The 26,903-nt window shown below is 43.4% G+C and overlaps 1 protein-coding gene across 2 annotated transcripts; it reads left to right on the top strand.

Annotated features, from left to right (window-relative positions):
• Positions 1–10,975: 10,975 nt before the first annotated feature.
• On the top strand, positions 10,976–26,450 carry LOC142007250 (C-type lectin domain family 2 member B-like). 2 transcript variants are annotated; one of them, XR_012643909.1, is made up of 6 exons: positions 10,976–11,514; positions 17,348–17,449; positions 19,689–19,858; positions 23,470–23,526; positions 25,327–25,430; positions 25,707–25,740. XR_012643909.1 is itself a non-coding variant. In XM_074983835.1 (5 exons), the coding sequence occupies exons 1-5, from the start codon at positions 11,238–11,240 to the stop codon at positions 25,822–25,824; spliced, it is 771 nt and encodes a 256-aa protein (XP_074839936.1). In that variant the 5' UTR covers positions 10,976–11,237; the 3' UTR covers positions 25,825–26,450. The 2 variants fall into 2 exon arrangements, 1 of the variants encoding a protein (XP_074839936.1); XM_074983835.1 differs by lacking the exon at positions 23,470–23,526 and having other exon boundaries at positions 25,707–26,450.
• The last annotated feature ends 453 nt before the right edge of the window (positions 26,451–26,903 follow it).

The following is a 26,903-nucleotide window of genomic DNA, read 5'->3' as shown; positions in this document are numbered from 1 at the left end:
CCGGAATACCGTTCTTCCAGACTCCAAATGCCATTTAGAAGCGCGGCCCCGGGGGGGGGTCTTCCGGAAGGAAGTCCTTCTCCCTGAGGCCCCTTCTTCCTGAAAATTTGAATTTGAGTTGAATTTGGTATGGGCCACAAACAAACATTTTCTGCTTTTCTGAATTACAGGAACACATCGAACGCTTCAGACAGTTCTATTACTACTGGATTGGGCTAAAAAAAGAAGGAGCAGGATGGCAGTGGATTGATGGGTCTCTGTTTACTAATCAGGTGTATGTTTTTCAGCTGTGACTAGAAATTTGGTGGAGGCTAGTGGCATATGTCTGAAATCAGAAAATGAGTTGCTGCCAAAATAGAGTTGAACGCAGTGCTTTTTTTTTTTTGGCTGGTACTTTGCCAGTAGAGAGTACTGGCACCTTGGCAGTCCTAGCCATGGGATTGGCTGCATGAAGGGAGCTGGCTGTGCACTGCCACATTTGTGGGGTTTATTTATTTGCTTAATACAAAAAAAGGCACTAGTTGAGAAATTGTTTAAATGTGTTGAATTACAAAGAAGCACATACTTCTGCCAAAAGAAATTGTTTGCTGATTGCTTCTGTCTTAGCATAAATCTGGAGCTGCAGAAATTATCGCTGATTCTGGCTTTCACAAACATTTATTTTCAGAATGGAATTGATTAATATCAACTATTTTTTTTCTTAGCATCTCATTGGAAAATGAAGATCCGAACCTGAACTGTGCCTTCCTAAACAGTGAGAAAATTGTTACTGTGGATTGCACATCTTTAAGACGCTGGATCTGTGTCAAAGAGTCCAACTGAGAGTTTCTTACTAGTGCAAGATACAAACATAACTTTTTCCAAAGGAGTTTATTACCAATTGCTATAAATTTTAACAAGCATTTGTCAAGTCATATCATTATCATCCCTGTTGATCAGGGTATTAGTATGATGTTGTCTAACAGATATGGACCTACAGATGACTACTCTAAGCAGCCTGCTGGGGCATGGAAGGCAAGGAACCTGCTGGGCTGCTGGCCAGAATCCACCCAAGTATCTCCCAGTTACAACCTACCTCTGACACCCAGCCCCTCCCAACCCTGTGCCACCCATACCTGCTCTCCACCCTATAAACCCAAACCCTCTGCCCTATTTTCTGCTCCTATACCCCTCCCAAACTCTGCACTCAAGTCCCTTACCCTAGATCACAACCTAAAATCTTTGCAACCTGAAATCCTGGCCCACATCACAACCCTCTCCTCCCAAACTCCACATCACAATCCCTTACCAAAGCTACCTTCTGCACCCAACCTCCATACTACTTTATTATTGTTGAAGAGTGCAGCCCATGACCACTTATCAAATTCTTGGAGTGGCTCCCCCATCAAAAATGGTTGTTCTTTGTTGAGCTTTAGATTCGTTGGCTGTGTTGGCTCATTTGCCAGAGATGCTTCAGAAGCTATGATCACGCTGTTCTGATAAATTGGAAAATCAAACCTAGGTCTGCAAATCAATCTTCTCACTTCCCTAGAATCCCAACGTATGCATTAAGGCTAACTGAGACTCCATGTAGTAAGTTATGGAGAAACTGTTGACTGTATCTAGCAGTATTGGACACAAGATCATGTACACTTTCCATAATGTATTCAATGTTTTGAATTAAGAGGCTTTTGGGACAAGGGAAGTGAAAAATGTATAGAAGGAGAAAAGGTTATTGTGGCACTTGTCTTCTGTATTACCCATCTTCCAAACTCAACCTGTACTGAAGATGAATACCAAATAATCAAAGCTATATGCTAAATGAATTTTATTTCTTGTTGAAACTGAATGACTGGAAAAGTTAAAACATATGTGCTCTTCCTCTGTGGCCTCTGCTGAACAGGATACATTTTCCAATATTTGCTGAATCTGGCAAAGAATAGGACTTTGAAATCTGTCCCCAAGTCTTTCAGGCACCTAAAGATGCAGGTAGGAGCCTAGTGGAATTTTTAAAAGCACAAGAGTAGATTGGGTTCCTAATTCTGACTCAATCCCATTTTAAGCATATGAAGAGGCCTTTAAAATCCTACTAGGTGCTTATCTGCATATTTAGGCACCCCAGTGTTTTTTAAAAATCTGATCCATACATGTTTTTAATACCCCTTTTTTCTAAACTGTGGTGAAAATTGTGACAATTATTATAAGTTGTGTTATAATTTATTCTAAATTATAATAAAGCTAAAGATCCAAGGTCAGTTTTTATAATGGCCTAAAAATGTACATTTCAGAGCTATGTAAATAGAAAACTTGTGCTATTGTAATCCATTTGAACATGCAACATGCTAGATTTCCAATAATTTCTCATTATCAAATAAGAGGCCTAAAAGGAATTATTTTAATCAAAGATTATCAATCAAATTAATACAGGAAAGACGACATATTTTACCATCTCCTATAGATAGAGAAGAGAAGGTAGTTTCTCTTCCTGGTGGAACACTGACAATGTTCATTCTTCAACTATCTTTCAAACCCACCTTTCTGATTATAGTAGGTGATACAAATGCCTTTTTGGAGGGAAGGTTGCTTTCCCACAGTTAATATCGTGTTCTATTTTTGACATTTTCGCTTTATCTAATTACTTATAGAATTTCTCTTATTTTTAACCTACATAAGAGTTCTAATCTGGTCATCTTTAATAACCTCTGCAACAATTTAACACTTAGGCTACATCTACACTAGCACAAAACTTCGAAATGGCCATGCAAATGGCCAAATCGAAGATTACTAATAAGGTGCTGAAATGCATATTCAGTGCCTCATTAGCATGCCGCTGGCCACAGCTCTTCAAAATTGATGCATTTCACTCCCATGCGGCTCGTCCAGACCTCCAACTTTGAAATCCCCTGGTTCCTTGGAGGGGTTACTTCTCAATAATAGGAATAAGGGGATTTCAAAGTTGGAGGGTCCGTGTCTGGACAAGACACGGGGGAGTGAAACATCAATTTCGAAGAGCTGCGGCTGGCGGCATGCTAATGGGGCATTGACATTAATAATCTTTGATTTGGCCATTTGCATGGCCATTTTGAAGTTTTGTGCCTAGTGTAAACACAGATTTATTGAGGTATAAACATCTTTTTAAAGCCCTTTTTCATTCATTACAAAAAACATGTTATAACAAGGACCTCTTATTCATGACACAACATAATTAGAGCATAGGCACTCCTTATTAATCACTCATTCTTATTTGTGGTGTACTTTTTGTAGATAATTATTAGTTTGAAGGGGGTCTTTTCCTTAGAGTCCTACAAACTTGGAGATACCAGCAATAATGAGGTACACCCCAGTGCTCAATTACATGAAATTTCTGAACACAAACCACTCAGAGGCTAATAACTGACACTCTGAGTATTAGAATTCAAAGGTAGGTCTAATTATTAAAAATTCTGTGAGAATAGTTACTATACAAACGAATTTAATACAGAAAAGGCTAAAAAAAAAAGCTAATATTTTCCAACTAGTATTTGTATATAAAACTTATGTACCCAAAGACATTCTGTAAATATTTTTTGCTTGTCTGTCTCTTGTCTGTCTTGCTCTCTATTTTAATCTCTTTTTAAGTAACTGAGAAATTGAGGATTAACACTGATATCTTCTGTCATTATTCCAATTCTCTTCATGGTTTTTTTTGTTGAGTACATATTGGGGAATGGTACAGTAGTAGTGGCTAAATATTGTAAACAGCTGCATCTAATGCTGGCAGACTAAAACATGGAAATTACTGGGTTTTACATTCTTGAAAATCAGACAAGATCCTAAATATAGATCAGCGATTCTCAAACTTCTTGGCCCATGATCCACCCTGCTCAACGCCAACCTTTCTGTGGACCATCAGCCAACCATCCATGATGACAAAATGCCTTTATCTCTAACTACTACATTTATTCAATTTGGACTATTGGAGCTGTAACATAAGTGTGCACGTATAACTGCTAAATTAAATCATCAAAATAAAGTGCTTTAATTTTATCACGTTTTGTTTATCAAACTTTGTTTTAAATAAAATGTATTTGTCAAAAAAAAGTTCAAAATTGTCTTTTATGGCAGAGGTAGGGAACGATTTTGGAGTAAGGAGCCACTGCTCTACAGAAAAACCAGCTGAGAAGCAACCCCCCCAACCCTCACTGATATGGCCCCCAACTGAGATACCTCAAATACCCTGATGCTCTAGCCCCACAGCGGCAAAGGGAGGGGGTGAGAGAAGGTGGGGAGGACCAACCTTCAGGGCATCCACCAGGCCAGATTAACTCTTGGGTCCCAGGTCAGTAGATTTGGTAAGCCCTCCCCAGGCTCTGGGGCAAGACCAAAAATGAGGGGTTCAGTGTGGAAGGGAGCTGGTAGGGAGTGGGATAGCAATGGGATTGTGTGAGTAGGAGGTAGGGTGCTGGAGCAGAGTGGGAATGGAGATTTGGCCAGCGCGGAGGGTGCAGGAGCAGTCTGAGTGAGATGTCTAGGAGGCTGCAGGAACAAGCTGAAGTGACTGGCCAGAAGACAGGGTACAGGAGAGGACTGAGGGTGAAAGGTCGGGAATGCAGGGAAGGTGCAGCAGTAGGCTGGGGGTCGGTGTCTGGCTAGAGGGAGGATGTAGGAGCAGGCTGCAGGTAGGAAGGCTGGCCAGGGTAGAGGATGCAGGAGCAAGCTGGTAATGGGAGATCCATGAGCTGGGCAGGAAGGGAGGTGCAGGAGACTACATGGGTTGGGAGAGATGGGGGTGTGCAGGAACAGACCTGGGGCTGGGAGAGCTGGGCAGGAGGGCACTTGGGGAAGATGGAGTACAGGGACTGGCCATGAGAGGAAGAAAGGGTGCTTTCCTGAATATTTGCTCCACAGGCACCATCACTCGCTCTTCCCATTGGTCAAAATCTGGCCAATGGAAGCAGGGAGGAAACCCTCCCAAAGGTGGTTTCTGGCAGTGCATTCCCCCAGCCAGGCAGGAAGGGAAGCAGCAATGTCCATAGCCATTTCTCCCGCTCTGCTCCCCTCACAAGCCTTAAAACACAAATTATAAAAAAGACAGTAGCCTGGGAACCAAACAATCTGACTTTTTCTTAAGAGCACAAAAAAGTGTCAAAGCTTCCAGCCTAAACTGTGTTTACCCCAGTTGTGTACTAGTCAGTTTTGTCCAGCTTCATTAGGTGAGTCCAGGCAAACTAACTGCTATATGCACCATCAGACTAGCAGCCCTGAGATCAGAATCCAGATGTTCAAGAGCCAATATTTTCAAATAAACATTTTGCCTGTTGCTTTTAATGTGAAGTTGTATTTTTTTTTATTACATCATACAGAAGTTGTGCAGGGACTTAGTGGTTTTGTCCACCCATGCTCTGATTCAAGTATAATGCTTTTGATTCAAGCTGCTAAATGTGTCTGTATTTATGGAAAGATCAATGCACTGGTGGTCAGTCTGTTAGGGTTTGATTTACCATATCTAGTGGGGATTTACTGTGTCTAAATCAAACTTCATGGAGCTGTCATTAACCGCAGTACTCCTGGCAGTCATGAGCAGTAAGGGAAGTGAAGCAGAAAGTTTCTCCCATCTAACTCCTGCTGCATAGGTGGCAGCAAAAAATCAATTTTAGGTGCACAAATCCCACTGAGAATTTGTGGAATGGAATCAATGTGTATAAAATTGATTTTTACCTCTGAATGTAGACCTGACCCAAGTCATCTTGTGCTTTTTGGACTATTAGGGAAACAAGCATACAAAATCTTATCTTTTGGAAGAATGCATACAGGCTTTCCAAATCAAAAGGGCACTAGCAGAACTGAGAGACCAAGCTATGAAAATATTAATGTCTCCTAAACAAATAAGATGAGGCCCTAAATTGGGGGTGAGCAATACTTTTTGAAGAGGGGCTGTTCCATGAATTTTGGTACTGGTTGCAGGCTGGTTCTTGCCCCTGCAAAAAAGGGGCAGGGCCTTGGGCAGAAGGGTTGGGGCTGGAGGCTACAGAAAGAGACAGTGTGAGTACAAAAGAAACAGTTTGTGTGTGAGAGGCAGACTTTGACACTTAGTATGTTGCAGTGTGTATGTGACAGTGACTATATGTGGAACAAACTGGGTATTTGTGACAGAGACTGTGCTGGGTAAATTTGAGAGAAGCCTCACTCTGTCTCTTTAAGGGAAATCCGTCTGGCTTTTTTTTTTTTTCTCTCTCTTCTCTCCCCTGCCCTGCACTCCTCAGCGAGTCACTTATCTATGCTTCAGACTGGAGCAACTGCTCTGTGAGTCTCCCACTCCCCGATCTGCAGAGAAGGGGGACGGGGCAGGGGAACACTGGCTTCCGTAGTACCCTGTCCTGCCATCTCCCTATGCACATGTAGGAGGAGAATCCTAGGAGCAGCTCAGCTGCAGACAGAACACAGTATGGGAGGGGCAGCTGAACACATGCTGCTGGCTGTAAGTATGCACACTCAGGTAATCAGCTGGGTGGGTTGGAGAGAACTGCTTGGTGGTCCAATTTTGCCCACTACTGTCCTAAAACACAGATCCACAAGGGGGATTTTGGTGTTGCAATTCTGAGCATTAGTGGGGAGTTGCATAAACTAGCCAATAGGAGAAGCTGACCATAGTAGCATACGCTAAGTCCTTGCCATCTCCAAGATAGGCACTAAAGTCCAAGCTGCAGTGTTGTGCTTACCTCTATTTGTGATCTAATCTGGAACTCCTAGGCTGTGGCCACACTTGGCCAAAACTGAACTGGACATGCTAATGAGGTGCTGAAATGAATATTCATTGCCTCATTAGCAGGCTGCTGGCTGTGGTGCTTTGAAAGTGCTGCTTTCGAACGCACATGGCTTGGCTACACGGGGCCCTTTTTGAAAGGGCCCCACACATTTGAAAAACCTCTGAGGAATAAGGGGATTTCAAAATGTGCAGGGTCCTTTCGAAAAGGGCCCTGTGTAGCCAAAGCATACATGTTTGAAAGCGGCACTTTCAAAGTGCTGTGACTGGTACATGCTAATGAGACACTGAATATTCATGCTAGTGCCTCATTAGTATTCAGTTTGGTTATTAGGGCCAGTTCGAAGCTTTGGCCAAGTGTGGCCACAGACTTAGAGTCATATGTGTAGTTGTTTCTTGTAGAAAAGTGTCTTGTAACAAAAATGATTAGCGGTTTAGGAGTGCTATATGAAGAGAAATTAAAAAAAAAAAACTTTCCAGCTTAGAAATGAAAAGACTTGGAGGGTGGGGGGTTTATGATAGAGGACTATAAAATCATGACTGGTGTGGAGACATGAGTAAGGAAAAGTTACTTACTTGCTCCCATAACACAAGAGCTAGTGGTCACCAAATGAAAAAAAACACGTAGCAGGTTTAAAATAAACAAAAGGAAGAGTTTCTTCATCCAGTGCACAGTTAACCTGTGGAACTCCTTGCCAGAGGATGTTGTGAAGACCAGAACTTTCACAGTGTGCAAAAAGAGCTATATACATTTATGGAGGTTAAGTACATCAATGGCTACTAGCCAGGATGGGTAAGAATGGTGTCCCTAGCCTCTGTTCATCAGAGGCCGCAAATGGGTGAAAGGAGGGATCACGTTATGATTACCTGTTCTGTTCCCTCCCTCTGGGACATCTGGCATTAGTCACTGTCAGAAGACAGGATATTAGGCTAGATCAGGCATCTGCAACCAAAAGAGTGAGAAGAGCCATTTTTTTCCAATTCAGTTACAAATTCAATACTTCGAGAGCTGCAATGCATGTGAGTATGAGACAGTCCTTAATAAACAACATCAAACCATACTTTTTGTCACCCCTATTTTAAGAACAGCATGCACACAATGGTTTGCACCAGTTAAAGTTAAGTATCCCCCATCTCCAGGCTTTACCTGCCTCAGCCCCCAAATCTGTCCCCCCATCCACAGGCATAACCCCTCTCAGCCCCATACTCGCCTCACCCATCACCAGGTTTAACTCCTCTCAGCTCCAAGCTTGCCCCCCATACCCAGGTTTAACTCCTTGCAGCCCCAAACCGCCCCCCAACTCCACCCCTAGGATTAACCTGACTGAGATCACAAGTTCTGCTGCTGCTCCACTATGGCTGCCACCTCAATCCCCTTTCCCAACACTACTCCCCTGTCTCCTCCTCTGCACGGCTCCAGCAGGGGCACGCTCAGCTGCCCCCACCACCAGCTCTCCTGTAGGCTTAGACTTCCCCAGTGTGCAGTGTGGGCAGCTCCCTGCCCTGTTGGCTCTCTCTTTTAGGGCTCTCTGCCCTGCTGTGGTTTTCTTCTCCAGGGCTCCCTGCTGCAGCTGACTGCTCAGGGGGTCTGGAGGCTGCCACTGCTTTAACAAAAAAATACTGAATTCCTTTGGTTTAACAGTGGGTACCTGAATTTAGTTGTTTTAATTTAAGCAGTAACAGCCTCCAGAGCTGCAAGAGGAGTCAGTAGCTGCAGCAGCGCTCAGAGCTGCAAGTGGCTCCTTAGAGAGCTGCATGGGGCTCCAAAGCCACAGTTTGCTGACCCCTGGGCTAGATGGAGCTTTTGGTCTGAGCCACTATGGCTATTCTTATGTTCTTAAGAATGGCAGCTGTATGCATTTAATTGCAAGCAAAGATGGCCTGAGGAATAAGGGGAAGGTTTTCTTTACAACAACCGCCCTTTACTCCTAACTGCATGGAGTCGATGGAACAAGTTTTGCCAAGTTTGAACATTTTTGAAAATCCTACCCTAAAAATGTAGGTTCTGTCTGCTCATAGGCTTTAAGGTCAGAGGGGACCATCAAGATCTCCTTGTCTCAGCTCAGAGAAGTTCAACATGGATCTCATCATATATCCACACCTGATGGGTACGTGCTCCTACCCTGCCAGACATAGTGGCTCATTCCACAAGAGCACAAGCATCTTCAGCAGCATTTCTAGGACAGGTACCTATTCCTGACATTTGTAGAGTGACAGCTTGGCCACCAGTGAACACATTTGTCTCTCTTTATGTCATCACTCAACTGGCTGCGGATGATACTCGGTTCGGTTGAGCCACATTGCACTCAGCATATCACTAAAGCACCTGTACAACAACTTGGGGATCTTCTAAATTGGAACAGACCTGTTCAATCACTTGAAGAACAAATAATGGTAACTAAACTTTCCAAAACTGGTGTTCTTCCAGATATGTTGTATATATCCACTCCAAGATGCACCATGTACCCTCTCTTCCTGAGTTGGCTGGAAAGAAGGAGCTGAGGGAACGCAGGATCAGCCAAGCCTGTATACTGGCACTGTGAGTAGTAACAGAGAGAGAGTTGTGTTAATCTGTATATGATCAAAACAAAAAAGCATTCTGTTAGTCTTTAAAGTGCTACTGGACTGCTTTTTTGTTTTGATGGCATTATGAGTGTGTGACACCAGAGGGCACCAGAACCAACCCAATGGATACTGCTGAGGAAAACATTTCTGAGGCCTGTGTTTGGGGCATGGTAGCAAAGGGCTGTGGCCTCTCTTGGAGACTGCCAACAAGGGAAAGCCAAACACCTTCTAGTGGGCAGAAGCTAGAAATGCTGACAGTGTTCATTCCTCGACTATCTTTCAAAGCTTTTTGGAGCAGGGAGAGACCAAGACCCCTTAGCCTGCAGTTGTTCCCAATTCGACAGAATCTCTTTTTCTCCAATGGGCTTACCTGGCTGCCCCCCATCCTGCTGCAGAGACTCCTCTAAGTGTTAGCCCTTTACAGGCATTCATTCATTCATGACAAGGTCACTACACAGCTGTGCTCTAAACATCTGTAGCAACACGTGGAACACATGTACTAAGCCAAACTACTAGGCTCACCGCTGCCAATATACTGACCAACTTCACCCAATGGCAGGTCTGGATCCACTCTGACCTTGGACACTGCTGCAGCTAACTGAAATAATTAAAACATTAAAGTACATTGGAGGGAAAAATAAACTACATACACACACAATTAACTGTAACAGCTGAGGAAATAGACCTGGTTATCACAAAAGAACTCAGTTAAAACTTCTGCTCTATGTCCAGTGACAGTCAGTGAAGCAGGCATATAGGATGCATAGAGAATAGGGTGGAGGATTATAATACACTATAATAAACACCTTTTTTCAGTAGCTTTGGCAAATATGGAATCATAGCATACCAGAACTGGAAGGGGTCCTCAAGTCCAGTCCTATGCCCTCAGGGAACGACCAAGCACCATCTAGATCAGTGTTTCTCATCCAGGGGTACATGCATCTTTGGGGGTACATTGAGGTCTTCCAGGAGGTATCTCAACTCATCTAGATAGTTGCCTAGTTTTACAACAGGCTGCATAAAAACTATACAGTCTAAAAGTTCATTCGGACAACGGCCGTGTCTACACGAGCCCCAAACTTCGAAATGGCCACGCAAATGGCCATTTCGAAGTTTACTAATGAAGCGCGGAAATGCACATTCAGCGCTTCATTAGCATGCGGGCGGCAGCAGCACTTCGAAATTGACGCTTCTCGCAGCCGCGCGGATCCTTTTCGAAAGGAGCCCACCTACTTCGACGTCCCCTTATTCCCATCTGCTCATGGGAAAAGGGTACAGTAATCTGGATAGGTTGAATTGCAGGTTTCAAGACCTCAGATTCCCTTAGGATGGTGTTTCCCAAGCACTAGTCCATGTGCCCTTACGGGTATGGGAGAGAAGCCAGGGGGTGGTTTGGATTTTTTTTGAGAGTACTGTATAAAAAAAGGTTGAGAAACACTGATCTAAATCATCCCTGTTGGCTACTTCTCCAACCTGTACTTGCATATCGCTAAGGATGGGGACTGCACAACCCCCTAGCCGGAAACTGTTCATAAAATACGCTTTACAGAATAAAATAGGCGTTTGTATAAACCAGTCGCCTTGTAGGTGGGACTTCACAAGAGAAATGCGTCAGATGTACGTGTAGTCAGCCGACTCCGGACTCCGCTGCTGGGGGGCGACGAGGAAGAAGCAGGGACACCCGTGTGCGAAGCGACTGGGGAAGCGGCGGGGAGGGGGGCGTTTGCTGTGCGGGAGGCGGAGGCTGGTTGTTGAACATGGCCGCAGGCGGGATGGAGGCGCTGCGCTCCGTCCTGCTCCTGCGCTCTTCGCCCCGGCAGACCAGGAAGAGAGTTTGGATTCTCTTTGCGATGGGGGTTACGTCTCCTCCCTCCCCAGCAGATGCGATACCCCCTTCGAGGGGGACTCTGACGACGATGATCCCCAACAGGAGGCGAGGGGGCTTTGGCAGATGTTTGCCCCCAACAGCAGCAGCTGCCCCGAAGCAATAGCGCGGAGCGCCAGGCAGCAGGGCGGGCAGCCCCCTGCTCCGAGCAGTCCTGAACTGGGGTCTCGCGGGAGCGTGGCAGGCTTTAACCTGGGCCCCGAGCGAAGGGTGTCTGATCCCGCCGGCCCCAGCGAGGGCCAGGAGAGATCAACCGTTGTAGAGTTACCGCCGCTGTCCGCCTGCTCCTCGGAGTCCGCGGCGTCCGGCGCAGCAAACCCCCCGAGAGAGCCGGGGGAGGCAGGTAAGGGACTGGCCCGGCTCTGCCGTGTTCTGCGCGCGTGCACTTTCCCTGGCTGACCCGGCTGCGTCCTTCGCTCTTGTCTGCCGCGGGGGGCAGAAGAACAGGGTGTGGCCGCCCAGAGCTGAGTCTCGTGTTCCCAGGTGATGGGAACCACCTGTTTCAGTTTGGACGCGGACTAGGCTAACCCCTTGCATAACCTGCCTTCAGTTGTTATGTATGCCCCTTTCGACCAAACCCTCTAAGTACCCGAAGTTTAGTGCTGGCGCTGCTGCGGGGGAGGAAGAGAAACCGCCCAGTGGTTTGAGCATTGCCTCCCTCCAACCCGCGGTTGCGAGTTCAATTCTTAAAGAGACAATTGAGGGGTCTGAGGCGAATAGATTTAAAAAAAGAAGGATGGTGCTTGATTTCATCATGGGAACAGGAATCAATGCCTTCCTAAGGTCCTTTCTAGTTCTATGAGATATTTATCTCCATATAGACATTTTCCCCTTGCTTCTAAATCATTTTTGAAGCAACACCCCCAGTCTTCTTTCCAGTGAAAAATTAATCTTTGTCAAGCTTTTAAAAGGCATCTCGACTTGGGTTTGTCCCTACTACATTAGCCATTCTGGAGAGTTGCTGCTGCATGTGGGCATTAATACAAAAGGTGCTGCACAATGACTGTGTCATCAAGGTTAACTACGAAGTTACTAACAAAGAGATAGCCATGGTAGTCTGTATTGTAACAAAACAAAACAGCAGCCATGGGGCACTTTAAAGACTAACAAAATGATTTATTAGGTGATGAGCTTTCATGGGACAGACAAGTAGGATCACCTAATAAATCATTTTGTTAGTCTTTAAAGTGCCCCATGGCTGCTGTTTTGTTTTATTAAATTATTGTTTGATTGTCAAGTTTAATAGAGGCTGTAGAACCCATCTGCATGCCCATTTGCTGCATATCCTCAGGGTCCAAATTTGGGTCAGCTGAACAAGGGGTTTTTGAGACACACAGCTCCTAATTACAACAAAATCTCATGTCATCAAAATGTTGTGGTCCTTTTAAAAATTGCATGCACCAGGCGCTCAAGTATTACACTAGGTTACCAAACTGATGGTTTCAACTGATAGCCAACATCCACTTTCCTTTTGGGGAAAGCTGTTTTAAAAGTTACTTCGTAATAAAGCTAGACCTAAAAAAAAGTGTTTTGAGCCTGGGTAATGAGCCACAGAGGATGATTTGTGTATGCATTGCTTTGAGGAGGACAAGAGAAACGGCTGACCTTGTGGAATAGCTCAGGACAGCATGCTGTAGCCCTTTAATTAAACTTATCCTCTCTGGCATTGGAATCTGCCCTTGGCAGATTTCTAAGAATGTATGTCCCTAGTCTCAGGTGGGGGCTATAGAGATGCTTCTTTTAAAGTGTTTGCCACAGGAGTAGAATTATAAGGTCAAAAGGGACCACAGTGGGTGGTTATCTAGCAGTTGGTGTTTGTTGAGCCTAAACTAGGAGTGGACAATACTACTTTATGGGGGGGCACTCCCAAAAATTTGGTAAGTGGTCAATGGCTGCACTCTTCTATGATGCTAATGGAGCTCCCAAACCACTGGACAAGCCTTTCTGGGTGTGGCATGCTGCAAAATAGATGCCTCTAATGAATGGAAGCAAAGCCAAGCAGGCCAGACCTTTAACTGAAAACCATTTTTTTTTTTTTGTTCCGAGTTTGAGAAAAGTAAGAAATGAGAAAATGTTGAATGATTGTCAGATGTGCTTACATATCTAATTTTTAGCACTTCAGTTGCATCCAGGTCAATTCCAGAACAAAGCATAAATTGCATCTAGCATCCATAACATCAATGATTTTTATAATTTGTAGTCTTCACAGGGCACCATCTAGCCATTTCTAATACATGGAGTGAAAGATGCTAATGAGGTGCGGATGCAAATTCCCCGTGCCTCATTAGCATAACATCACATGATTTGGTGTCTGGAAGACTGTTCTTCCGGACTCCAAAATGCTGTGTAGAAGCATGGCCCTGGGGTTCTTCTGGAAGGAAGTCCTGCTTCCAGAGGCCCCTTCTTCCTGAAAATTTTTGGGAAGAAGTGGCCTCCGCACAGGGAATTTGCATCCGTGCCTCATTAGCATCTTTCGCTCCGTGTTTTAGCATGCCACTTGTAGAAATGGCCTCTGTGTGCTCAGCAGTCTGTGGAATATTCCAGAAAATGTAGTTCCTGAGCCAATGCATACAAGACAGCTCAGATATTTCAGTATGAATTGTAGGGTTATTGACATGTTATATGTTCACTGTGATATTCATATCTGTGGTTGGAGGCATGGATGATAATAGATGTTTTATTTGATTAAATCAGGGGTCAGCAATCTTTGTGAGACAGTATCAAAATTTGACCTTTTGACCTCTATGTATGGTCCAAGAGTCAGTGGTACTTTTTAAAGACACTAATATTCCTACTTAAAACAGCTTCATTAATAAATCAGTTCAGATGCAGAACTTTACCGTTTACATGGTGGTTGGTAGCATTAGCTGGTCTTTTTTAAATCCATAAGCAGCTTGGCTTTGAGCAAGATCTCAGCTGCATGGGGGAGGTGGTGTAGGGCTGAGCTCCTGCCTTGCATGCTGATGAAAATTGGCTTGTGTCCCACTTGTGGCAACCGTGACAGTGGTTGCTGGCCGCTGGATTAAGGACTAGAAGATTTGATCCTCCAACTTTCTTTTAAGAGGAAACGGTGCCCAGACCTATTGTGCCTGTTTGTTTTCTGGTCCTGATTTACCTCAGAAGTCTCAATTTTTTTCTAACTATAAAACATAGTGTTTTCTTGGTGTTTGATTAAAAATATATTCTCCTGTGAAAACTTCAACTCAGTCACTGTAGTGCTGTGTTTAAGACCTTTCTGGAAAGTAACTAGCCTCTAAGCAAGTGAAAGCAGTGTTTCCAACTTTCACGATTTTGTCATGAGTCTTATGATAGTAATTGTCTTCCTTAAAACCCTAGCTTCTGGAGTCAAAAGATATATGATGATTTCAAGCTTCATTCTGAAAGAAATACGAAGTTTGTAGTTCTTGTGGCTGTGGTGAAAACTTCAAAATGTGACCCCAATGCACCTTAAAGGTTCAAAAAGTAGAATGTAAAGAACTCTTCCCCCCACCACCATACACACAAAACTAATATTTTTACATAATCTCATAATTTCAAAGCTAATTTCATTATTTTTGCTGAGACTTCTTGATTTTGAACACTTGAGATCAGCAATACAATGAAATGACTTGAAAGTGTCAGTTTCACTACTGTTTAAAGTCATTTTCTAGTCTATTATTTGTAGTGGGATAACCTGCCTAGAGCCCCAAGCAGGTGCACTATCAACTAATGGTGTCCTACCCTAATAAGATGCTTCCAAAAGTTAAATGTTCTATTCCAAACTTGATGAATTGCAAATAAGTGATAAAAAAGGTCTAGATAATTTTCTATAGTTGTTTCAATTGCCGTATTCAAGAGTTAATAACAAAGTAAGAACATACATTAAGATCTTAAACCTAATCAGTGACCATTAAATGGCTTGACACAAGATGTTCTAACATGTTGGTATCAGAGCTGAGCAGGTCTAATATGTATTTAATTTTCTGTGTTTATATAGGAATTAGAAATTATTGTCTGACAGGAGCACTGTAAGTTATCTGCAAAAATTAAAACAAGTTTTCAAGTGCTATAGTAACCCCTGGAATCATGATTAAATTTGCCCTCTTCCCCAATTAAAATCTGAAATGTCTCCCCTGTCCTTGGGCCTTACTGCCTCTCCTAGCCCACCTGCTAAAATGATTAGCAGTGAAATAGTTAATATTTCAAGTGTCATCTAGTGGAATTAAGGGACTAGGAGGAACCTTTCCTCTCAGAGCCATTTTTGTAGCTCTGTTTGCAAATTCAGGGTCTTCAGCTCGTATAGGCAAATTAAAGACGCTTAATTGTTGCTGACAGAGCTGTATGGATAACAATGGTAAAACTAATATAGGCCCAGTTTTTCAGCTGCATGCTACAAAACACTGGACAAACCCAGAATACTACTTCTATTTCACTATAAATGATGCTTCAGAACAATATTTCCCAAATAAGAGTCTAAAGTTAGCGTCATTCTAAGTACACATTCAAGCATCTAAAGAATTGGTCAGTTCTCTGGATTGCGGAGTTCTGCAGCTCTTTGGAGAATCAGGCAACTTATTTAGATGACTAAATATGGATTTGGGAGCCGAACTTTGAAGTCCTATCTTGAGCATCATGGCCTCACTTTACAAGCTCACTAAAGCTGCATCTACACTATGAGGTAAATTTGATTTTTTTTTAAATAAATTCAATTATTTAACCTTGATATTATGAATTCGAATTTAGCATCTACAAATCTTCTTGAAATTCGACCCACCTTTTCTCCATGTCAAGTGTCTGCGTCCCCATTGCCCCATGCAAGTTCAACAGCATGAGCAGTGCTTTGGGGTACCTATCCCATGGTGCCTTAGCCCTGGTGGCTTGTGGGTGTTTCATGTTTGAATTCCAAAATTCCAAACACAACCCTGGAATTCAGAGCACCAGTAACCGTGCCAAAAAAGAATGAGAACTCCATTTCCTGCTGCGGCATTCCAGTGCAAATATGGATCCCCAAATGCACCAACTCATAGCACAGATCATTTTGGCAACCATATTGGCTGTTGCACAATTTTTCCTTCAGCTACAAAGCTCAGTTTACTATCATAATGGTGGTGATGATGACGATGTTTTGAAAGAGCAAATCTCCCCGCTGTGGTCCAGGAACTCACAAATGCTGGCTGTCATGAATGCATTGCTGGCAGTGGAGTGGCAATTTTGGACTCATGAGACCAACACACAGTGGTGGGACTACATGGTTTTGGAGTCTTGGGATGACCAGCAGTGGGTGCAGAACTTTCATATATGCAAGTCCACTTTCATAGAACTTTGTGATGTGCTGGTGCCCACCCTGAAGCACAGCAACACAAGAATGAGGCCAGCTTTAATGGTTCAGGAGCGAGTGGCAATCACACTGTGGAAGTTCGCAATGCCTGACGGTTACCGGTCAGTGGCAAATCAGTTCGAGGGGGTGGGCAGACCTACAGTGGGGTCTGTGGTGATGAAGTGGCCCATGCAATCTGTCAGCATCTCCTCAGGAAGACTGTGCCTCTGGGAGGTGTACAGGCCATAATGGATGGCTCTGCTTCCCAGGGCTTTCCTAACTGCAGTGCAGCAATAGATGGCACGCCCATCCCCGTTCTAGCCCCAAACCACCTGGCCTTGGAGTATATAAACTGAAAAGGATATTTCTCTATGGTGTTGCAGGGGTTGGGAGATCACAAAGTTCATTTTACCAACATCAGCGTTGGCTGCTCCGGGAGGGTTCACGACGTGCATCTTCCGAAATTCTGTGGGCTTCCTTTGACCTTCTTCCTGCATACGTTGATGGAGAGCAGCAGACAACGAAGCAGCCATATATGGAGGGTCATCGCGTTGCTTTGTGGGATACTTACGGGACGCTTCTGGAGGCTAATAAATTCAAATTAAGGCCATGGCACTTCCACACTAGCCTTGATTTGAGATTTTAAATTAGAATTTGACATTATACCCATCTTGTAATATAGATATTATGTAATCGGGATTACAGTTCAATAAAGCCAGGTAATATTATTAACTGTGAAGACAGTGACATTTTACTATTGAGCTAATGCCTTGAAATACAGTTTTATCTCGTGGTGTAGACAGCTGAAGTGAATTTCACTATATTTCGTACATCATATCTCAGTGTATTGAGACCTAAACTTGTTCTGTTTTGGTTTCAGATGCGTGGTTGAGCCCACAGGCCTGGAATACAAAAGGGAGGAAGTTCTGTTCCCCTAGTGTGATTTTGGGTCTTTTGAGTGTTTGTCTGTCAATTGCACTGGGTAAGTATGAATTCTGGGATATAAGCAGAATAACACTAGACTTCCTTCTAAATAGATGATTTTTTATCTCCAGGTTGACCTTTCTAAGGCCTGTAGAAGTGAAATAAACTAAGAACCTGTCTTCCCAGGGAAACAGATCAGAATAATTGATGCAAAATTAACAACAAAATAATTGTCATTAGTGCATTTTGTGAGTTCACTAATTATTCTGGAATGAAGTGACTTTTATTCTAGAATAGAATGGGAGCTATTCTGGAATAACTATTGTGTATTTTATTCTAAAGTAATTATTCCAATTAATTTTCTTGTGTTGACAAGCTTTATTACAAGTCTCCATTGTTAGATGATTTGCAAGGGAGTAATATTATCTGGATCTTCCATTAGCTGTGATTTATTAAGACTTTCCCCACCACAGTATCTGTATAAGACATAGCCTGTGTTGTACTGTCACCCAGCACTGCATTTGTACTTTAAGGTTCTTCTCTTATCAAATCCATTGTAAAGGAGTTTAAAACTCAGCATTTTATTTTTGTACTGTTTTATGAAGAGCAGCAGAAATTACTTTTCTTTTTCTAGTGCTGGTTCCTGTCCATTGCAATGTAGGTGTGTATTCAAGCTGAGCTTTTTGCTCAGTGGTAAGCCTTTGGGTGGGTTCCAGTGGCCCTGGAGTAATGCACTCCTAAGGGTAGTATAAAGGGCCCTGGAGACCTGCTGACCCCTCGGTTGTTTCTTATTGTCCATGACAGTACCTGGAGTTTCAGCTTGTCCTGGTGTTTCCCACAAGTACTTTTCTCAGGGGACTATTTCTATTACTTGTCCATAGTTATTTGTAGTGGTGATGTTTGCCATTTAAAAAGAACAAGGAGTTCTGTGGCATCTTATAGACTAACAGATTTTTTTTTTTTGAGCATCAGCTTTCATGGGCAGAGACCCACTTTGTCAGATGCAACTGTTAGTCTGTAAGGTGTCACAGGACATCTCGTTGCTTTTTAAATAAGGAAGAAGGAAAATGACTATGGGTGATCCCCAACCTAAGGTCTTCCAAGCACAGAGATGCTGGAAGAATGTGACCCAGGCTAGGCTGTTATGAGGCAACAGCTGTTCACATGGTGCTAGTGACTCCAGCTCTTGAAGGGCTCCGTTGATTCTGGCACCTTTGGACTCTCCAATAAAGAGCAATCAGAGCGCAGCTACATGAGCATTACCATCCATGCCGGAGGGGTTTGAGGCAGTTGGAGAGGAGTTGTTGCTCCAGGTACTGTCATATCCTGGGTTTTGGGAGCTGCCACTGGTAGCAAGACCCCAGAGTCATCAAAAGGGAAGCTTGCCATGATGACACAGAACCAGTTTTCCCCCTCCTGGCAACACTCACCGGCACTAGCTGCTGTTGCTCCACCTCAGTTGCCAGAAAATGATTCCTCAGAATCAGACTCAGAGGTGGAGTCATACACCTTCCACAGGAGCCAGCGCTGCTCAGGACGTTGTTATCTGATGCCCGACGTGAGACAATAAGTACAGGGAAAATTTTAAAATGATTTTCAAAATTTCTTTTCGAGCCTTAGGGGATGTCTACTCTGCAGCTGGGAGTGAGCCTCCCCGTCCAGGTTAACAAATGTGCATTAATGAGTCTTGAGCTAGAATGCTAAAAATAGCAGTGGCCACCGGAGTACAGATCTGTCCTATCCATTGGTTCTGAGCTTGGCTGACTAACCTAGGTTTCTGCCAGTGCTGCAACATCCACACTGCTATTTGTGCTAGTTTGAGTCCTGCTTAATTCAAGGCCATGTACCTGAGCTGGGAGGCTTGCTCCCAGAAGCAATGAAGATAGACATTTAGATTTGTGCACTAGAAAAATGTTTACATGTATAATCCTTATTCACGTGGCTTGGCAGAATGTTATACACTTACATTTCCTGCTTTTTTATGTGTGTTGTCAGGATGTTCCCTGAATCAGACCCCTTTAATTTAGTTGACTTTCAGCACTCAATTTGAACATTTTTCACCATGTGGATTTAACACACAGCCTTAATATTGTCTTAATATTTGTGTCATTATTTTCTCACTTGTACTGTAAATAGAAATGAATTGAAATTGTCTGTTCTCAATGTTTGTGTTTACTAATCTTCGAACTAAAGGGTGCTTTGACAATTTACATCAACTGACCTGTGCCAAAGCCTTTTTATGATAAGGGGGAAAATAAGTCTGAAAATGTAATTGCTGGTTGTTTTGTATCTCGTAGTCTACAAATGTGCTTCAACTCAGGAGATCAGTTACTGCCCAAAGAAATGGATGGGATATGAGAAGAAATGCTACTATTTTTCTGATGATCCCCGGTTCTGGAATGATAGTAATGAATTCTGTTTAGCCAGTGGAGCTACACTTGGTGTAATAAAAAATAAACAGGAATTGGTGAGTGTCAGATAAAGAACAATCTTTGAGTACATTTTACACAGAGATCCCTTTTGACCAATTTACCATTTTCAACAAATGTTTATCATGGTAAATAGCCAGAGCAAAGACCATCAAAGGGTGCAGCTCTAGTTACATGATATATGTCCTGCTTTAAAATTGATGGTATAAAGAATGACATTACAAACTCAAAAAATATTTTAAGGTAAACATGATCAGCCCTTCTGGGGGGAAGTTAGAGGAGAAAGGAAAAATTCTGAAGAGATGTCTCAAATTTACCTTTTTCTTTTTTTTTTTCTTTTTCTTTTCATGACAGCTCACTACTTTTTAAAAAAATGATTAGCTCTTTTCTTAGTCTCATGTTAAGTTTTTGAAATAATAAACTATTGCTATTGTATTTTTTTTTTAAAATCTCTTAGATGGGGTGGCTGGGTCAGTCAGGAGCTGCTTAGTTTTGTTGTCAGTGCCTTCTGGTAAGCAGTCATATTAGGGTCAGTTTTGGGAGCCTTTCCCTGATTGTGAAGGCTAATGCTGGCTGAGCAATCCAGGAATTTTCCCTCACGTAAGCCCAGTCTACACTGGCACTTCATAGTGCTGTAACTTTCTGGCTCAGGGATGTGTACACGCACTTACATATAACAAGCGCAGCAAGCTACAGTGCTGGAAAGCCCCAGTGTGAACTAGACTACAGTACTAGGAGTGGTGCTCCCAGGGCTGTGGTCTACTTCCCTTGCAGAGGTGGTTTACAGTGGGGGTTACAGAGCGTTGTGGCTATGCTTTAATATGTTAAGTGTAGACAAAGCCATAGGACTATATTGCCTGATCAGGTGTTTTCTAGCTAGATCTCTTTGATTTGGTTTTGTTCTCTTCTTGCTAGTTGTTTTTAAATGATGTAGTGATTTATCAGAGGGGTAGCCATGTTAGTCTGTGTCTGCAAAACAATGAGAAGTCCTGTGGAACCTTATAGATAAACAGATTTATTGCAGCATAAGCTTCCATGAGCAAAGACCCACTTTGTCACTTCTGCCCACAAAAGCTTATGCTGCAATAAATGTTAGTCTGTGTTTGCCACAGGACTTCTTGCTATAGTCATTTAGTTACTACAGAGTAATTTATTCTTTCTTGTACTGCTTCATCTAGAGGGGTGCACAAACTATTGGCTGCTATACAAGTTTCTCTTCTCAGAGGAAGTGATTGCTCAGTGTTCTTATGGGGCTCAGTTAAAATGTTCCTATCACATATGTTATTAACCATGGCCAAGATTTTTAAAAAGTAGCATAAAATTTGGCTCCAAACTCCCTATTTAGGAACTTTCCTGATTTTCTAAAGTACTAAGCACTTCTTTAAATCAGAGATGCTTTCTTGGAGTAATAAGTTAGGATCTTGGGCCCAGCAAATTATTTCAAAAGTGTTATTACAATATTAAAATGTTGATTGTCTGTCTTGTTTTTTCATGTAGTTATTGCTGGCCTATTCTCATTATAACAGTCACCATTTAATTTTAATCATTTACTAAAAACATGAGAAGGAAAAAGTGACATTTTAATTTAAATTAAAAATTTAAAACTTTCCTTTCCTTCCAGTTTTATAGAGTTTTATTAGATAGGGAGAAAATCTGCTACTTTTGGTAAGTATCAGAGAGGTAGTCATGTTAGTCTGTAGCTTCGAGAACATCAAAAAGTCTTGTGGCACCTTTTAGAGTAACAGATATTTTGGAGCATAAGCTTTCATGAGCAAAGACCCACTTCATCAGATGCACGAAGTGGGTCTTTGCCCACAAACGCTTGTGCTCCAAAACATCTGTTAGTCTATAAGGTGCCACAAGACTTTTCATTGTTCTACTTTTGGTAGTCTTTGTAGATAATATTAGAAGAAGGTATAAATATTTGTGAGAAAAGGATAATTGCTTGTATACCTAGACCTGAGTTGTTGGAGTAGTTGAAGTTTTAATCCTGTTTTGTTAGTTGTTAGGTAAAATAAATACGCAGGAAGGGAGAAAGGAAAAAGTGTCTTGCTTGTGAACTAGCTGCTTGGTTGCTGTACGCACAGCATATTGTGGTCTTAGCTACTCCAAAACTGCGCAAACCTTTATCATTACTTTAGCTTGCTCTTTCTATGACAACAGTGTTACAAAAGAGCAGAGCCAGACAGATGTTTATCATACAAATCAGAAATAGAAAAATAGGAAAGATAATGATGATATTTATGAACATGGGGTTCATACACCAGGGCTACGACTACATGGGCAGCCTCTGTTGACAGAGAAGACCCGGCAGTACCTCCGTTTACAGATTGCGCCCACACACAAAAAGTGGCTAAAAAGAACAAGCCGCTCTGTTGATCAAGAGCAGCCAGACTGCCCGGCCCCCCCTACAGAATGGCTGACTGGAAGCTCTGCAAACAGGGCTGCTGGGGAACTGGAAGCCCTCTCTGTTGACGGAGGTGTCGACACAGGCACTGTGTCGACAGAGGCATTATACCTGATCGGGAGCAGGGATAATGCTGCCGACTGAACAGCTGAATTTTGCTGACAAACTCTCCACAGAGCGCTTTAACTGTGTAGACACTCAGTGAGTTTTATTGACAAAAGCCCAGGTTTGTTGACAGAGGCTGCCCGTGTAGATGTGGCCTGGGTGTTCAGCATATAGCTGAATCTGAATGAGGTGATTCCATCTCCTTGCCCAGATTAAGTTGACATCCTTTTAGGAGAACAAAGGACCAAGATGCAATAATACATAGCAAGATCCCAGCAAGTGGGTGTGGTGGCAGCCAGGAAGATAGAGACTGCTCTTTGTCCTTCCTGGCAGTAGTCTGACTTGCAAGCTGTAGGCAAGTATGTCCCTGTCCATAGCTAAAGAAATTGTCAGTTTGTACCCCTCTTAAAAAAAAACAAAATCCATCAAAAGGTGGTAGCCAGGCCTGCCAATGGGAGGGGCAAAGAAGGCAGTTGCCCTGGAGCCTGGCATTTCATACGGCGCCTTTGAAGTGCTGCTATACCACCGCGCCGCATGGCTGGGGGGAGGGCAGTGCTGCAGTCTGAGCAGCGCTAAGGGCAGACGGCCCTTGGCTTTGCCCCTTCTGCCCTTTTGTTCCATGCTCCCATAGCCAGGCCCCTCCCTCCTTCTCCTGGTGCCTGCAGTGGCTGTCGGCCCCACTGGTACTAACTTTGGGCTGTTAAAATTGCCCAATTTAAATATATAGTAGGCGATCATATTTGTCTGACTCCTGTGTATATAACACCTTCCATTTTGTGTGTGGACACTCCATGTGTTCTTTCCAAAAAGGGAACTTGCTAGTGTAGACACGGCTTTCGTGAATTGGATGCAATAGGAGTAAGTACATTCTTGCTTCTGCTATAAGCTGTTTCCTTAGGGGCCTCCTCCCATGGGAAGAAGCTTTTAGCTGTGAACTTGGTGGTAAAGGGAATAGGCAGCATGGAGGGGTAGTTTTGACATTTGCCTTTGTCATGATCATGAGGGTTAGCCAGCAGCCTGGAAATAAAAGGGTTAACCTCCTTAGCCAGGTGGAGTTGGCCTATAGGAATGTAGGTAAGAATTGAATTTTTTGGCTCATCCCTTTTTCTGTTCTCTGGTCTTTCTTCTTCTTTCCAGCCATGAGTGAGAGAGAGACAGAATATCTCCCTCCAAGAACAGGCCCTCCAATCTCCTGTAAGTTTAGATAAGTCCGTTAGGCTTTATTGTTTTATGGTTTGGGAAGTGGGATCTGATGTCTGTGCACTTTTTAGAAATGTTCTTTTACTCTCCTTTTAACTAAGTTCTAGGCCCATGGTGGAGACTCCCCATGTGTTTTACTTTGTGACTCTTCCATCTAGTCATGAGACTTGCAACACAAATAGTGTTGTAATAATAAAAGTTCTCTCTTTTCATTTTTATTAGCTTGGTTGGTTAATGTTTGTGTCCTGATTTTCACTTTTGGGGCTGAGATTTCCCAAGTAGTCTCTCCCTGGTTTCCTTATTATTACTTGAGTGGTGGCAGCAAATTTTATCCCCAAAACCTTAGGGTTTTTTAGGATTTTGGGAGGGGAGTTTATACCAAAACCTGGTAGATAAGGTTTTGGAGGTACGTTTGCTGGCCCCCACTTCTGCATTTATCTTGCTAGAGTGGGGAAGGAGCCGTGACAGCCTTCCTCTGACACTGTCATGTCTAGTTGGATTGTAAGCTCTTCCGGACAGGGACTTTCTTATGCTCTGGTTCGTACATCTGACACGTGGAGCTCTTATCTCTAGTAAAGTATGTGAGTGCTGCTGTGATAGGCACTGAGCGCTCAAAATCCTGTTAAAGGCAATGGGAACTGCAGGCACTTAGTGCCTCTGAAAGAACAGGCCCAAGGCTGGGACACTCAAAAGCTTATTTGCCCAAAATACATGACCAATGTACATTTAGGGTAAAGTGACTTGCCCCCGGACGCATGGAGATAACAAAGCTAAGAAGGGAACTCGGATCTCCTAAAACTTGGCTCTGTGTCTCTGCAGCTAGTTTTACATTCAGTGTTTTCTCTCCTCTCTTTCCCTCTCTTGCTCCTATTTCCAACTCCTTTTTATTCCATCATTGCCTCGTTTGTACCCACTATGAGGTTAGGTTAGGTCAGGTCAGGTCATTCCACAAGTGAGAAATAGCAGTATGTGCAAGAAGGTCATGACCTGCCATCTCTTTTGGAGGTGGATGGGCAGAGAGGCAAGCTCTTCTGTCTCCCTCATACCCTTTTGCTCTCAGGCCTTCCCCTTCCCCTCAGGCCATACCCAAAGTAACATCTTTGCTGTTGAAACATTGTCTGAATGTCATTTTGCTGGCCTGGCTTGTTCTGAGTGGGAAGTTCTTGGGGACAGAAAAAGCAAAACAGGTGTGATCCTCACAGGGAATTTCAGGAGTCTACCCCACAAGACAACCCCTACAATGCAATATCAGCTCAAACTGTGAAATCCTGATCCATCAAAGCCAGTGGGACTTTTGCCATTGACTTAAACAGAAGTGAAAGTGGGTTAGTATGAGCAGTACAGCGTGCTGGCAAGAAGCAGCCACTGGTACCAATCCATACACGGCTTTCCTCTCCCCTGTCAGCGGCCCTGCTGGTAGGACTGATGGACCCTACTGACAGGCCTGAGAGCAAAAGGGGAAGCTGCTCTGGGTCGAGCAATTTAAAGGGGTCTCGGGTTCCCAGACACTGCTACCACAATGGCAGCAGCTACAGCTGTGGCAGGAGCCCTGGGCCCTTCAAATCTCCACCAGAGCCTCCACGCTTCTGAAGGGCTGGTTGAGGGAGTCTGGTCCTTAATTCCACCCCTTCTGTCCAAAGCCCCACCCCCACTGTTGCCCAGGACCCCAGCTGCCCCAGGTCTCATACTTACTTTAACCCATGGACTTAAGTGTTACCAGGATTTCACCCTAAACATTTTGTGAGTTGGAAGCAATAATAGGAGTAATTACATTCTTACTGGTACTATTCACAGGAAATAATAAACCGTTACAAAGAAAATTATTACTACTGGATCGGACTAAGTAAAGGAACAGCGGGATGGAGATGGGTAGATGGATCCCCCTTTACTGATGACATGTAAGTTACTGGGATGTGACTGTCGCCCGGACAAGTGAGCAGCTAATGTGAGGTTGTGCTGAAGGTGAAGTTGAAAATGTTGATATGGAATTATTTAACTTGTAAAGCTAATTGATTTCCCATTAAAAACAAAATAGGTTTTTGGTGGTTTGACTTTTTTTTTTTTTAAGTGAATGACTCTTTGGGGGGCATGCTGTATTGCTGGTCCTAGATGATGACGGAAAAGCTGTCTCCTAGCTCAGAAAAATCACCTTCCATGTTCCTTTCCTTTTACAGACTAACACTTGAAAATGAGGATGCAAACCTGAACTGTGCTTATCTGAATACAGAGAAAATTGTTACAGTGCATTGCGAATCCTTAAGGCGTTGGATCTGTATCAAAGATCTCCACTGAGTCTTCTCATTCCTCTGTGAAAAGTGCCTTGTTACAGTTTAGGACAACTGCAACTGAATTCCTGGTCTGGTGTTCATCCATGTATTAGAAATGCATATTTAAGTTAGTATTGGTTATAGGACTAGAAGTATGATGTGTAATTACTTGCTTAAAAGTTCTGTAGCTTCTGTTTCTCTGTCTCTCTCATAATAAAGCAGCAGAAATGTAGCACTTTAAAGACTAACAAAATGATTTATTTGGTGATGAGCTTTCATGGGACAGACGCACCTCTTCAGATCAGGGCTGTATGTAATGGCCAGTGGTGGTCTCTTGTTTTCCTTGCGAGGCCTGTCTTGTAGTGGGTGGCTTCTGGGTACATCACTGGGTCTGTAAGTCTGTTTCTTCGGTTCCTTAGGTAGGTATAGTAGTTTCAGGAAAGCTTGGTAAAGGTCAGGTAGATGTTTGTCTCTGTCTGATGGATTGGATCAAATGCGGTTGTACCTTAGTGCCTGGCTGTATACAATGGATCGTGTGTTCATAGTAGTTATTTCACAGAAGAGGAGAAAATGCATTAATAATAAAATAATAACACGACATTTATTATGGTTCACTGTTTTATTATAGTTGATTTGAGTTGTGGTGACGGAAAGACCATCATCCCTAAACCGCTCCCAGCCTTCACTCCCAGCTTAAACCCCACACTCAGAGGCTGGAAGGGCTGGAGGCAGTCATACTCAGGGAAGGGACTGGGGGTGTTAGAGGGCTGGGGGCAGTCACACTCAGGAAGTGGGGGTGTTTGAGGGCTGGAAGGGTCACACTCAGGCTGGAGGGAGATACAAACAAAAAAATAAAAACTGACATCAGGGCAAAAGGGGGAAGGGAGGAGCGAGCGTGAAAATTACTTACTGCAAGAGTCTTAAGTGGCTTGCTTGGGGTGGCTATGAATAGAAAGGTGGAGAATCTCTTTGTAATGCATAATTGCTTATCTGTTGATGGAGAGAGCTGCTGGATGTGGCAGTGTTAAGGAGCTGCAAATGGCCACGTGCAGCTCTGAGCTGCTGACGACCCTTAACAAATCTAAGCATGACCCATGTTTGGGT

This window comes from Carettochelys insculpta, chromosome 1 (genome assembly GCF_033958435.1).
Source record: "Carettochelys insculpta isolate YL-2023 chromosome 1, ASM3395843v1, whole genome shotgun sequence".
NCBI classification, from domain to species: domain Eukaryota; kingdom Metazoa; phylum Chordata; order Testudines; family Carettochelyidae; genus Carettochelys; species Carettochelys insculpta.
This window is presented reverse-complemented; position numbering and strand designations above follow the sequence as displayed.

Coding starts and splice junctions, on each gene's coding strand:
- LOC142007250 (XM_074983835.1), top strand. CDS start 11,238: ATGTTTGCCCCCAACAGCAGCAGCTGCCCCGAAGCAATAGCGCGGAGC. Junction 17,450..19,688: donor TTGTCTGTCAATTGCACTGG/GTAAGTATGAAT, acceptor TGTATCTCGTAG/TCTACAAATGTGCTTCAACT. Junction 25,431..25,706: donor TCCCCCTTTACTGATGACAT/GTAAGTTACTGG, acceptor TTCCTTTTACAG/ACTAACACTTGAAAATGAGG.